Raw genomic sequence first — 14,334 nt, 5'->3', positions numbered from 1 at the left:
ATTCCTGAATGAAGCAGCCTTCGAATGAATGACTCATAAAGACATTTACCGCCACCTGCTGGCAGATTTAGTTTCTTATTTAGAGTATCATTTAATTAATTAATAATAATAATAATAATAATAATAATAATAAAAACATTAAAGGGATAGTTCACCCAAAAATGTTTAATTCTGTCATCATTTACTCACTCTCATGTCGTTTCAAACCTTTCTTTTGTGGAACATGAAGGTATTTTGAAGACTGTTGGTACAAAGCTGTTTTGGTTACCAATGACTTTCATTGTATGAACAAACAATACTGAGATGTTTCTCAAATTATCTTCTTTTATGTTCCATAGTTTATGTTGTACGTTGTAGCCTAAATGTTTGTGTAATTAAATTTTATGTTGAATCAAATAAAATATTTCTAAAGCTACAATTTGTAATGCCTACTTGATACTTTCTCATTTAACAAAAATATCTTTAAATAAACTTTTGTGGGTATTTTCACAGTTAAATTTATTTAGCCATTAATTGCGATTATTTAGATTAATTAATCAAAACATCATGTAATTAATTAGATGAAACATTTTAATCGACTGACAGCCCTAATATATATATATATATATATATGAGTGTGTGTGTGTGTGTGTGTGTGTGTGTGTGTGTACTTAAACTTCAGTAGCAAAAATTCTACCAGAGTTGATAAACTTGATTCATTTCTGTGAATCAGTTCAAACTGTCTGTTTCAGTGAATCAGAAAACAACCAATTCAATTCAGTTTATTTGTGTCATTACTAAAAAACTGCACAGAAGTCTCTATGAGTTGTTGTGTCTTTTTTTTTTCTTCTCTCCCATCCATATTAAGATGTTTTTGCAGTTTTATATGTTGGTAAATACGCTTTTTATTTCTATTTATTATGTTGGTGTATGGTGTATGTTGTTAATTTTCCGTGAAATTTGATGCCTTGATTCTTTTAAACTAGAGTGTTATTGTATTTTACTTTCTGCATTAAAAATTTTGATTCATCATGGCTACAGTTAGTTTTGTTCAAATTATGTTATTCTGATTCACCTTTTAAAGCCATTTCAGAGTGAAAACACACTGTAAATTGTGAGATATTATTATTTGGCTATATTACCCTGCAGCTGCTAAAGCACAGAGACGCGATATAGTCTCACAGAACCAGACTTGCAAATCAATCAATTCATTCAAATAATAGTGAAAAAGTCTCCATGAAAGGTTATAGAGACAATGCCAAACAAATGTACTATCAAAACATGCCAAAATAACCACATTTGTTTGACTATTGAGAGACCTTTGGTTGTTCAACATCATGAGCATGAGTTTGTCCACCACATGTATAAAGGAGTGAACAATGCTTATATTCTGATCTGCCTTTTAAATAAAGCCACACAATAGCTTACTAAAGAAAAAATGCTGAGTCAAATGAAATGTACGTCATATACCACCCAACTAAGCAAAACAATTTATAAATAACTGCTCCCAATAACCACCAAAAGATACTTTTGTTATTTGATAAATCCCAATGTGACTGTTCAGTTCTATATGTGAAACGAGAAAGCCAGTTTGCGATAAAGGCCTTCAGATCCTTAAATACACAATACTGAGATACAGAAAACATTTGATTCAATCTATGTCCTGCATGGCAAAGGTACAAAGTCCAAAGTATAGTCAGATTAATTATTGCAAAAAGTTTTTTTCTCCCCAAGTTGAGACTTTTAAAATGCCATGCAAATGCTTTTGTTTTAACTATCAGAGCTAGATAATGCAAAACTGGCTCGGCTTCATCCAGCATGTTTGCGTGTTAATTGCAAGACAGCTGTCCTCAGCGCATGTTGTTTCAGAAGATCACAGAATACGTCATGAATAATATAAACTATGAATCATTAATTATTATTGTGAATTCCAGTGCTATTTGTCATTCGGCATGCAATTAATTTTTTTAAACAATTTTGTTGTTAATTATTTTTTTCCCTATGCTGTGTTGGCACTGACATCCAGATCAGTTCTTTAATACTTGTCGAATATAAAATTTCTACATGCACAACAATTCAGTAAATTTGAATTTTACATTTGTGCACACAATTTAGTTTCTGCAATTAAATAAATCAATCTTCCTGAAAATACCCTTCTGTGGTGTTTAGTTATTATTATTATTATTATTATACCCATTATGTTTTAGCCATGATTTCACTGTTGTTTTTGGATTTTTTGTTTCCCCAAGAATCCCTGAATTTGAAAAATCTCCCTTGATCTTTTCTGAACTTATTGTCCGGTATCAGTGTTTTTTTAAATGCAAGTCACTGTTTCACACTGAAACGTGTTTCCAAAATGAAACAAACATGATCAATGTCATTGAGTGGAATTGAAAGAGAAGCCAAATGAGTTGCTATGTAGCACACCCTTGTGCAAAACATTAACAGCATTCAAGTGAGCCGCAGAAATGTGACATGTAGCACGTATCAAACAACATACCTGTTGAATTACAGTGGTTACCATTACATTTCTCCGGCCTGGATGAGAAACAAAATGTCTCTGTTTTCATTTTGAGTTCTACTAGAAAGAACAAATCCATCAAACAGCCGAGCCCAACTTTTATGCATTGGTATTTGAGTTACACATTTGTCACATTATGTTCTGTTCCTGTTTCCTAGTGTTTGCCTGTTAGTCACTAATTAAGTTCACCTGTTGTTCATTTAGTTTCCTTGTTTACCCTTGAATTTAAACCCTGATTTCTATCTGTTCATTGTTCCGTGTCGTTGGTATTTTATGTGGTTGTGCTTTACTAATGTTCCTGTTATCCTCTGGTTGTGGCCATTTCTGTTGTATTTTCTACATTATGCACTTATTACAGCCAACTATGCTAGCCAACTTTAAAATAAGGTTTGATTTTGACCTTCAACCTCCACATCTTGGTCAAAAAGCCTCCCAAAAGTAAATTCTATTACATCGAAAAAATGACTTAAAGATAATGGAGGAGCCGAGAAAAATGTTCATAGATAATACAGAAAAAGTATGGATAAAATATTTAATTAAACAATATTTATTTAGAATATCATTGAAAAAAAGTAAGATAGTGAAGGATTTGAGAAACATATTAAAAGTATGCTGAATGTACAGAAAATACAAAATTATTTAATGTAAATTTGACTTTTAACCAGTATGAATTTATTTAAATACATTTAATTAATTTATTTAGGAGGTCATTGAAAAAAAGTATTTAAGATAGTGGATGAGTTAAGAAAAATATTAAAAAGCATACAGACAAATACGGATCAAATAATTGTATTCTAATTTTATTCTAATTTAATACTGTAATTTATTTATTAGTTTTTTTTTACAAGTTCATTGTAAAAAATCAAACATTTACATGATATTTTTATATTCTTGGTTAATATTGATTTCTGTTTTAAACATTTCCAATTGTGCAAATTAATATGGCATTATGAATGAACAGGAATTAACAATGAGCAATAGAATATTTAAAGTATAAAATATGATGTGAGGAAAAAAGGGGATTAGTCTCAAAATAAAACATAAAAAATACATAAGTCAAATAAAGTAGAAAATGACTGAAGATAGAGCAAAATGAAACTGTTCTGCTTATGGTTATCTAGTTTACACATTAATAAAGTAAGTGGATTTTAATAAATATAGCATCCGTGTGCAGTTTTTCAGGATTAAAACCTAGTTTAACTAGGTGCTATTCACTGGTAATTGCCCTGCAGCATGCCTTTTTTAATTAAATTATCATCATTATTTTCAACACAAACACACTTCCTTTCGATGTATGTAAAACAAGCATATTATAGATTATAGTTTTTGTTCTTACTTAATTCCATTTATGAATAACTTTCAAGGAAATGATGTGAATCATGAATAACCTGAACACATGCGGTTCTTTGCTCATTGTTGCAACATTTTACGTATCAGGTGGTCAGAAAATGGACCGCAGCAGTCTGTGAATATGATATCTGAGGCTTCATGGGAACAGATAAAGTAACAATGAAAATGTTTAAAGGGGTCATATGATGCTGCTAAAAAGAACATTATTGTACAGAAAAATCAATTAAAGACGTAATCAAACAGACGATGAACACTATTAACAGCAATTATTATATGGTGCAATCAAACTTATAGCAAAATGTGGTAGTTCTGTATGTTGTTTCAGGGTTGGCATCATCTGAGGTTCTCTGAGGGGTTGGCATCATCTCTTCTCAGGTGTTCTGGATCCAGACTGAAGCTTGTGTAAATCCTAGTTACCTAGTTACTAAATACCTGGTTATTTATAATGCTGCACTCCTATTGTCATGAAAAAGGCTTGGCCCAAGCTGTAGAAATAGACTTATTATTATTATGTCAATCCAAATACATTGGAAAGACTTCATTGTTTATGACATAAAGAATCAGGTTTGATTTGTTGACTAGCTAATGCATTAGGTATCATAAACTAACAATAAACAACACTTTCACAGCATTTATAAGTCACACATATAAAGTTTTGTAACTTATCAAGTTGCACAGATGTACAGTTCTGATATTGAATTAACATGCATGAAAAATGAATAAAGATTATAATTATGTAAATTCTTAAAAAAAAAAACATTTTTTTTAACAAACTGAATATTATTGTAAAGTGTATTTTTTTGCAGACTGAATGCAAATTAAATAAATGAATAAATACTGAGGTGTCATGTTTATATGGTATGACTCTATGACTCTATGATAGCACTGTGCCTGAGCAAGTAATTAGCTGAAGTGAAACTAAAGTAAAAATAACCACACAAAAAGCATTTATTGTTTAAAAGGTAGGACAAAGGACAAGCATTCATTTAAGGTTTTACCAGCCATTGGGCATTAGTCATAATTAGTCATCATGTGGCATTCATCAGATTGCATTAATTTACTGTTCAGATAATAACCTGAATAACTCAAAACTACAGCTTTGCATTCTGCCATGAACACAGAAATTCTCAAATAATGGTTTGCCTGCAAGATCTGTGCAATTAAAAGTAATTAAATGTAGATTAGAAGGATTTGGGATGTCACATGTTGCCAGATTTCCGACTGTCTGCATTAATCTGGCCCATTTTGCAAACTATTTTGGCCCACATAAAACTGCACATAAAATGTCGTGTAAAAAAAAAAGTGTTACATTTCATGAAATGCGAGTATACACTTAATGAACATTTGTTTTCATCCAAATGTTTTATTATTTTACCACAATTAAAGCATAAAACACTGAAAATAAAGCTGAATAAATGTAATCCGTTACATTTCAACTTCACAAATGTTCACAGAATGTACCGAATTTTGTTTAGAGATGTAAAAGTTTATGTTAGTGTGCGCTTGACAATCCAATCCAGATCTTAAAGTTTCATTTCTAAATAATAACAGAAACTGGTTATTTCAGGTCTAGAAAGACTCTTTGACCTCTCCAGTCTGGAATTCTCAGATTACAGGTTTTACCTGATTGTATTTACATTGTTTACTGTAATAGGCTTTTTCCTATTTCATCTCTGACACATCCATCACACAAAACAAACCACATATTTTTCCCCTCAAGCTGTATCTTTAATATATGATTTTAAGTTTAATACAGTCCTATCCTTCTCATTTTTTAATGAATGTATCAGCAAGCACTCTTCGATGTCTGAAGTCCTGAGAAATCCTTTTCAGATCTTTGTTTGTTTGCGATTTGATCTTTCGCTGCACTGTGGGTAAGGCAGGTGGCATTTGAGAAAGCAAACAGCTGTTTAAATAGATTAATATCTTATGTCAGATCATTGTTATGTAGGAGTGCTGGCATCCAGGGAGAAAAAAGATAATTGAGATAAAAATATTCCTATAAGCTACTCAAATGTTACTCAATAATTTTTTGCAATGAGATTTTATGTTTTTAACTCAAGGAAAATATTATACCGTATTTGGCATTGAAGCTGTGCAATAAAAAGCAGTCATTTTTCAGAGCATCTTGCCCCTAGTGGACTCTCAAGACAAGATCATACTTTGCATGTGCATGAAAAGGTGTGTGCTTTGTTAAGTGAGTTCTGATCAATGGCTGGTTTCAGATTTGAATCATGTGACTTCTCAGAAGAAGCAAGTAACTACCCTCTAATTTTTTGTGTGTGATTCAATGCATCGCACGAGAACGCTTTTGAACCCATCCCTGAATTCCTGCTCACCTGAGATGTATAAAAGCAGGTGCTTCACAGGTGAAGTGAGCTCAGGGGGTCAGGTACCATGATGTCCTCGGCTGTGGTTTTGAATCTTCTGCTTCTGGTGTCCATTGCTTCTGCAGGACACCATTATGGAGGCTCAGTGACCTTCAGCCCTAAAGGAACCAATGCAGATGGGAGCATGAGGGTGAGAATTTATTTATTATTTGAATTTAAAAAATGCAGCAACACTGCTCTTTATTTATCAAATTAATAAAAAATTGTCTTTTAGAATTGCCTGTTTGTAAATGTTTTATTTTTTATCTAGATTATAACTATACTAATTCTAATGCTGCATTAAAATGCATCGCTGTCAAAAGACAGGGAGATGCAATCATGGAAATAATTCAGATGAAGAAAGTAACATGTAATATCTGATGAGAATCGGTTAAAATAATCTAATAATATTTACTGATGAAGAGTATTTTTCGCTGAACTTTGACATTAATTGGCTAAACAGAGATATCTGAGATGACTAATACTCTTAAAGATATACAGTCAAACCAAAAATTATTCAGACACTAGGTATAATTTTTGATATTTTTTTACAAGTGTGTGCAGGACACTATAGTTCATTTATGTAAGTGAGGATAGCAAAAAAAAAAAAAAAGTAAAATGTGACATATTATACCCAAAAATTCGTCATACAATGGATTACCAGTAAAATTGATCAAAATTTGGGACCAAAAATTATTCAGACACTTTGACCTGACCATGTTTTGCTAAAGTGTTATCTGACATTATCAAGATGAATTTGTTCAGACACAGTTTAACTCTGAGAACTTCTTGTCATATTTTATTACCATTTTCTAAACTATAGCGAATAAACTGTGATAATGTGTGCAATGGTCAAGGTGTCTGAATAAATTTTGGTTTGACTGTATATAATTTGATCAATTTAATTTGTAAAATATTACATTATGAATGACATATTATGATTTTTTTAAAGATATAATGCTGTCATCGTGCATTTTATTAATGATTGATCTATATAACACCTAAATATATAAATAGAAATCAAAATAAACTCTACCAACAAGTATTCTGACTCTACCAGTGTTCTACCAACAGGTTGAGTTTCGACTCAAGCGAACCTATGACTGGTGTGATTATAGTTGGTGGTACTGCTCCTCTGGAGATTGTGGCTATGAATCCAGCAGTCACCATGGTCAAATCGATAGCAGCTCTAACGGCAGAAGTGCTTACTACAACAACTGGTGCCAAGCGGAAACTGTTGTCACAAGAAACATCCATGGAAACACACCCTTTGACCTGCAGTGAGTAACAGAATATGTTTTAAATCCACATTGAAATTTACATTCAACATATTCTAAAATACACTATTGTATCACAGGGACTCCTCATGCTGCTGGGTGCCCACAGTCAACAACGTTGTTTGGTGGTTCCTCCAGGCACACGTAGATCTAGGCATAAGAGCTGATACCAATCAACCCAACCGATCACCTGTCACCACTACTTTACAACTTCTACGGTAACTCTTACTTTAATTCAACAGTTTTCTATTAACAGTATTAATAACTAATGAAAATACATGTTACAACATCTAGCCTATAAATGATGAAAATATGACGAAAATATGGTGAATATGGAATATATATATATATTTCCCATTAGTGTACCCCAAAACTGTCCTCGTACATATCATCTGGTGGCCTATGACCCAGATGGTGATCAGGTCAGATGTAGATATGGAGCTCAGCAGCATGTCGAATGTGCCACATGTGACCAGCCAAGTGGTTTCCACCTAGATCAAGTAAGAAACAGACAAAATATCGCCATAATAATGTGACATATTGTGTACTGGTATGTTTTCACAAATACAAACCAATGGGAAGGTTAGAAATCGGTGGGTGGATCTTTGTGAAATGGGGTAATATCAATGTGGGCTTTGAATGAAAGAGATTGTTCATTCAAAAAACATTGATAAAAAAATAATAATCGAAAAACCTTGAAAAAAAATCTATATTTATACTACATTTAAATAAGAGAAAAGGAAAGAAAAACTAGACTACAACCTTTTATAACCTTTACTGATTCTATGATTTACCGATATAAAAAAAAAACATGAAATTCTTGATATGCTGAATCTTTTTGGAATTTGTTCATTTGCAAGAACCGTTGGAACGAAACAACTCATTAGAATGAATCAGGCTTTCCAACGCTACAAATGAGAGAAAGAGAGCCATTTAGGATGAAACGATTCACTAGAATGAATCAAACTTACAGCAAAGAATTGAGAAACAAGTGCGCAGACATCTTTTGAATTTTGTCTTTGAACTTTTTGAATTTTTTGCTGTAATGCTATAACATCACTGTTGAAGAGTAATTAGCTAAAGTTATCATGTGCATTGTAATGTTCAAAGATCGGGAAGATTTTAAAACGAACGGTTCATTCATAAATTCATACGACCTAACCTTCACGCTGTGGAAATAAAGTCTATACAAATTAGATTTACACAACAGATGTGGTTATTTTAGTAGTTTCGTTTTATTTTTACACCATTAGTAGAATATTCTGGCAGCTTTTTTTTTTTTTTTTTGATCAATCTGGTGACATGAATGGTTTGGAAATAAAACCAAATGAACATCCACTCATATGAACATCTCAATTCTCCTTTAGCGTGCCTGCACACTAGACTACAACTATGCCTCCACAACAGGCGTCTACGGATTTGAGCTAATTGTGGAGGACTTCCCAAGGAAACACACCACTCTGGCCTATACTGATGGCTCCAGCTCTTACAGATGCTCTCTGAGTGGTGGAAGACACCAAAGGTCAATCAACATGACACCGTACCCATGGTATTACCAAAGTACCACAACTGTTCCATGGTGGCAACAAACTACATCTGCTTCACCGTGGTGGTGGTGGTGGCAACAGCAACAATCGACCACCATTCCACCTACAACTACACCGTGGTGGTGGTGGCAACAACAGCAACAATCGACCACCACTCCACCTACAACTACACCATGGTGGTGGTGGCAACATCAACAGACAACCACTGCTCCACCTACAACGGCCCAGTGGTGGTGGTGGCTGCAGACCACGACCACAACCACAACAACACAGCCACCTCAAGAGTACACAACTTCCATGGCTTCACATCAGCGTTCTTATGAACCTTTCAGCAAGCTCCCTCTGCAATTCAGTGTTCTCGGTAAGGCTTTCTCAATGACCAACTAAACAAGAACACAAGGTCATCATGTTAGTAGTATCAGTGTGCCTAATGTGTGTCTTTCTAATTTGAATCATTGCAGTTGATTCAGCTGCTCCTTCCTGCACCGAGGGACATTACCTACCTCACTTTGTGTCGCCAACTCCACGCAATGGAGATGAAATCCAAGCTACGCCACACCACGAAGTGGAAATCCGGGTTAAGGCTGCAGCAGCTTATTCAACGTGAGGAATCATGTGTGGATGAAATCAATGCTTCAAGTTATTTCTATTATTAGATGGTGTTTAACGTTTTTTTTTTTGGTCATTCCCAGGGTTACTGATGTCATTATCAGTGGTCCTCTGAACATAACTAAGCACGCTTTGAGCACTGGAGAGTACGCCATCAGATGGACACCAATGAGGAACGACCTCGGAGATCATTTCCCCGTGTGTTTCATTGCTGAGAGCACGAGCGGGTGGGTAAACTATTAATCATATTCAAAATCTAGCAGCTAGCAACCTTTCAGGTGAACTGAATTTCATAAATATTACTATTTATTATGGATTTACAGAAGCAGCGTTTATCAGTCTGAAATGAGATGTGTCATGATCAACGTTGGACGCCAGACTGGTTAGTAATTAGCTTTTACTTGGACAACTATGTTTTGCCAGCATAAACAAAGCATCATTTTGGTAATCAATTCTAATGATTGATCACATTTACAGTGGATGCAAATGTGATTTGCTCTGCAACCAACATGGTTGTTGAAATTGAGCAGCTGCACTCCGTCGGGCTCCACAAGGACTATCTGCGACTCAACGATCCCGCCTGCACTTTGGACTCAAACGGCACTCATGTGTTGGCAAACTTCTCCCTCAATGCTTGTGGTACCATGATTGAGGTAAAACTTTTCTCATGGGCTCAAAAGGAACAATTGAACAAAACAAACAAAAAAATGTTTATCATTAATTACTCATCCTCATGTCCTTTCGAACCAAATTTTGTTTCCCATCTTCCATGAAACACACAAGGCAGAACTTCTCTTTTCCAAACAATGAAAGCAGAAAAGGCACTATAAAAGCATCATATATGGTCCATATGACTTCTTTTGTGGTCTTCTTTGGTGCTTTTTTGATAATAAGTACCATCCACTTTTGTTGTATGGAAAATAGAAGCTTGGACATTCAGGTTGGAATGGCACTGATGTGCACAAATGATGACAAAAGTTTCATTTAGGCACAGTTAAAACCATTCATATTTCATACTCCATTTCCTTCTACAGGAGGATGAAGAGTACATCATTTTCAAGAATGAAATTTTCTCAACCGATGACCCAAACAGCATCATTACCAGAAAGCACGAGGTGGAGATTGAGTTCTCCTGTCGTTACGAGAAGAAAAACAACATCTCACTGGAGTTCACTGCACAGAGACACATAACCACCATCACCGAGAAAGGCTTTGGTACCCTCACCTACAGCTTCGGACTTTTCAAAACAGCAAACTACCACACAGAAATAGACATGACTGCATATCCGGCGGAGTACGAGCTTGGGGAGATGATTTACATGCAAATTGAATCCCAGTCTACAATCAGCAACACCGAGCTTTTCGTCGAATCATGTGTTGCGACACCATACAATGACCCCAACTACCAAACGTCCTACACAATCATCCAAAACGGGTAAGAACAATCAACCATGAGCTGCAGACGCATTAGCACAAACAAATGAATTCACTCACAATGGATCTGTTAAACTCTATATATCACGTCTTCACTGATTACTGTATGTTCTTCAGCTGCATCTTGGATGAAACGGTTGAGTTCTACACAAGCCACCAGTCAATGGTCCGCTTCGGCCTGCAAGCCTTCCAGTTCATTGGAATGCATGAGCAGGTAAAAACTGATTGATTGGATTACGATGAAAGCAGTTAAGCAGTCAACATACTGTGTCAAAGCAATGCTGCTACTGACTGACCAATCAGAATCAAGCATTCCAGACAGCCAAGACATTATCTCTCTCATTCTCTCTAGGTGTTCATCACCTGTTCGGTGATTCTGTGTGAGGCAAACAATCCCAAGACCCGCTGCTCTCAGGGCTGTGTCAACAGCACAGTTGCACCACCGTCCCACCACCTTCACAAAAGAGAGGCTCCCATCCAGACCAGCAGCCACTTAGTCGGCCAGGGGCCCCTGCGGCTGAAAAGGAGCGTAGAGCGTGAAGGTAAAACCTGAGAAATAAGTCAACATATAAGATTATTTCTATAGAATGTGATACTATTTTAAAGGTGCATTACGTATAGAGCTGGATGTGACGTCTTGTAATTTGTGATTTAATTTCAATACCCACAATGTATTAACCAGCACTTTTGTGTGTTTTCCACAGTGTCCTCCACAGTCATGAACCTGAATCTGGTTTTCATTGCTGGATGTCTCCTTGCAGCTGTTGGCATGGTGTGTGGTGTTCTCATCTACAGAACCAGGAGATCAGGCGTCAAATATCAGCCTCTTAAGTCAGATGACATTTAATGGATCATCTCAAAGACTACAAAAAATGTGTCCTCTTTGCTTTCTCAGGGAAGATTATTATTATTTTGATTTCTTTAAATATTGTATTATAATCCATAAATGGTCGTTATAGGGTTATTTTTCAAAACTGTCACTGTTTTGGTCTATTAGTGTGTACCTTTGTATTGCACCCTTCACACTGCTGATGAAAATAAAATCTATAAAGAAAATAAACTGAGTGTCAGATTGATTTAAAAAGAGTTTGGATAATGCGTATCCACAAAGATAATACATGAACATAGCTCCTATATTGTTGTTTTAGTCTGCTTATTCACCAAAGGCCATTTCTCTGAATACAAGCTACATTCGAAATGCATGCATTATATAATTGCATTCTAGAATTAGAATGCAGAATAAATGCTTTCACACTAATCCAATGAAATCAAAATCAATGCCAAATGGGCTCAATAAATTAAATAGCCATGTAAATATTCAACATATAGCATTATTTTTATAGAAAGTGGTGGTATTTTAAAGTGTTAAGCTGACTGAAATGGTTTTGTGTTGTACTAATACTTTTGAAATCAAAATATAATATATAAATATACAGTGGGTACGGAAAGTATTCAGACCCCAGAACCATCTCAAGGCTGATCAGAAGAAATGGACAGCACCTGAGTTAAATATATGAGTGTCACAGCAAAGGGTCTGAATACTTAGGACCATGTGATATTTCAGTTTTTCTTTTTTAATAAATCTGCAAAAATGTCAACAATTCTGTGTTTTTCTGTCAATATGGGGTGCTGTGTGTACATTAATGAGGAAAAAAAATTAACTTAAATGATTTTAGCAAATGGCTGCAATATAACAAAGAGTGAAAAATTTAAGGGGGTCTGAATACTTTCCGTACCCACTGTAAATAATGAAAATGTCTGAGATTGATGATTGATCCATAAAATCTCATGTGTTCGATGGTGAATCAAATGGTCAATCTGTTCACGCCAATCAAACAAATCAAAATCAATGTCAAATGGACTCAATAAATAAAATAACCATGAAAATATCAAAAAGGAAAAAGCATTATAGTATACAGTAACACAAATAAAATCATAGACATTGTCAGTGTGTGGACAGTTTTTGAGTATGATGAATGTTCCAGTTCGCTCACTCACAAAGAAAGCTGTAATTAGGTGCATGGGGGTGCGATCTTCATCAGGTTGAAATGCTGATGTCACACTGAGGTTGCAGAACAATTGTCAAAGCAGCTTCTAGGATGATGGCGTGACTGGGAAACTTGAGGTTGTCAGCACAACACTGCATTGTAATGAATCAATCAATCAATCAACAATTGTTGAAGATGTTTGCCATGTCTCCATGACACAACGATCACATCTGATCATACGAGTCCTCAGAATGAAAGCAAAAATGATCAGCGACAAATATTTGTGTTCATTTGTTTTCTTTTAAATGCATGGGTAGAAAGTACAGTCTACTGAGAGGCATTCCACTCACTCGCATTCAGGCGCAAAACACTATCAACACGAACAATCTGTGCACTCTATTCAACGGTATTTACAGATAGTATGCCAAAAATAAGTTACTATCAGGGCGAGAGCTGCTCAGTAAACTTCCACTAAGCTGAATCACGGTGGAATCTTTAACTGGAACTATTGTATTGCTTTCTGTTATGTTTTATTGTTCATGAAAGAGGCAAACATTTATTAGAGATGCCAGTCAATGTCAGACACCGAAAAGACTGACACTGGTTATGATACATACTGAATGTCACAATGGCATTCTTCTTGTGAAACACAAGAAGAATAGAAGTGTATACAAATGCTCTGGTTATGTGAAGCATTTAACGAGAAGTGATTTCATCTGATTTTGGATTCATTTCAAACCCAATACACATCTCAATTTACAATGTAAAAGAATATCAATGTAAAATGCAGTGCTTTTTGAAACTGCGTAATAAAGGGTTTCTGCAAGTTTTATGAAGGTAAAGACTTTAAGACAATACTTCAGTATGGTCTATTCAAACCATTAAAAAAAAAAATGCAACACAACCAATCTTCATTACTTTTTAATTCATTTTACACTGAAAATAGGTTAACTAGAATATGGAAATAACTTTTACAGAGCCTTCTGATCACACTGCACAAATGTGATGTTCTTCCTCTCTATTTCTGTCTTGTTTTCCAGTGCAAATGTCTAGAAGTTCTTAAATCAAGGTAGATGCAAAAATTACATATGATAAGAAATCTTGTTTTGAGAAATTATCAAAATGAAGTGAATTTATGATTTTAAAAAAGGACAAGTATCTGCAAAAAAAAAATTGAATTAAGAACTTAATTAAAAGGGAAAACAAGTTTTCATGCCCCGTTTGTTCTTGTTTTAAGCATAAACTTAATTTTGTTCATTT

The 14,334-nt window shown here is 34.7% G+C and overlaps 1 protein-coding gene across 1 annotated transcript; it reads left to right on the top strand.

The window, feature by feature from the left end:
• The first annotated feature begins 6,238 nt into the window (after window positions 1–6,238).
• Window positions 6,239–12,114, top strand: LOC107662910 (uncharacterized). Its single transcript, XM_016453040.1, has 13 exons — window positions 6,239–6,370; window positions 7,294–7,499; window positions 7,577–7,714; window positions 7,858–7,996; window positions 8,864–9,404; window positions 9,505–9,646; window positions 9,736–9,879; window positions 9,976–10,034; window positions 10,130–10,305; window positions 10,687–11,087; window positions 11,204–11,300; window positions 11,439–11,628; window positions 11,791–12,114. Exons 1-13 carry the CDS (start codon window positions 6,248–6,250, stop codon window positions 11,931–11,933), a joined length of 2,499 nt encoding a protein of 832 aa, XP_016308526.1. The 5' UTR covers window positions 6,239–6,247; the 3' UTR covers window positions 11,934–12,114.
• Window positions 12,115–14,334: the final 2,220 nt, after the last annotated feature.

This window comes from Sinocyclocheilus anshuiensis, unplaced genomic scaffold (genome assembly GCF_001515605.1).
Source record: "Sinocyclocheilus anshuiensis isolate Anshui unplaced genomic scaffold, SAMN03320099.WGS_v1.1 scaffold739, whole genome shotgun sequence".
Lineage (NCBI taxonomy): Eukaryota > Metazoa > Chordata > Actinopteri > Cypriniformes > Cyprinidae > Sinocyclocheilus > Sinocyclocheilus anshuiensis.
This window is presented reverse-complemented; position numbering and strand designations above follow the sequence as displayed.

Bases quoted from the DNA above. Each gene is read 5' to 3' on its own strand.
- LOC107662910 (XM_016453040.1), top strand. From the start codon at position 6,248: ATGATGTCCTCGGCTGTGGTTTTGAATCTTCTGCTTCTGGTGTCCATT. The intron at 7,500-7,576 runs GTGAGTAACAGA...ATTGTATCACAG, and splicing joins AACACACCCTTTGACCTGCA to GGACTCCTCATGCTGCTGGG. The intron at 9,647-9,735 runs GTGAGGAATCAT...GGTCATTCCCAG, and splicing joins GCTGCAGCAGCTTATTCAAC to GGTTACTGATGTCATTATCA.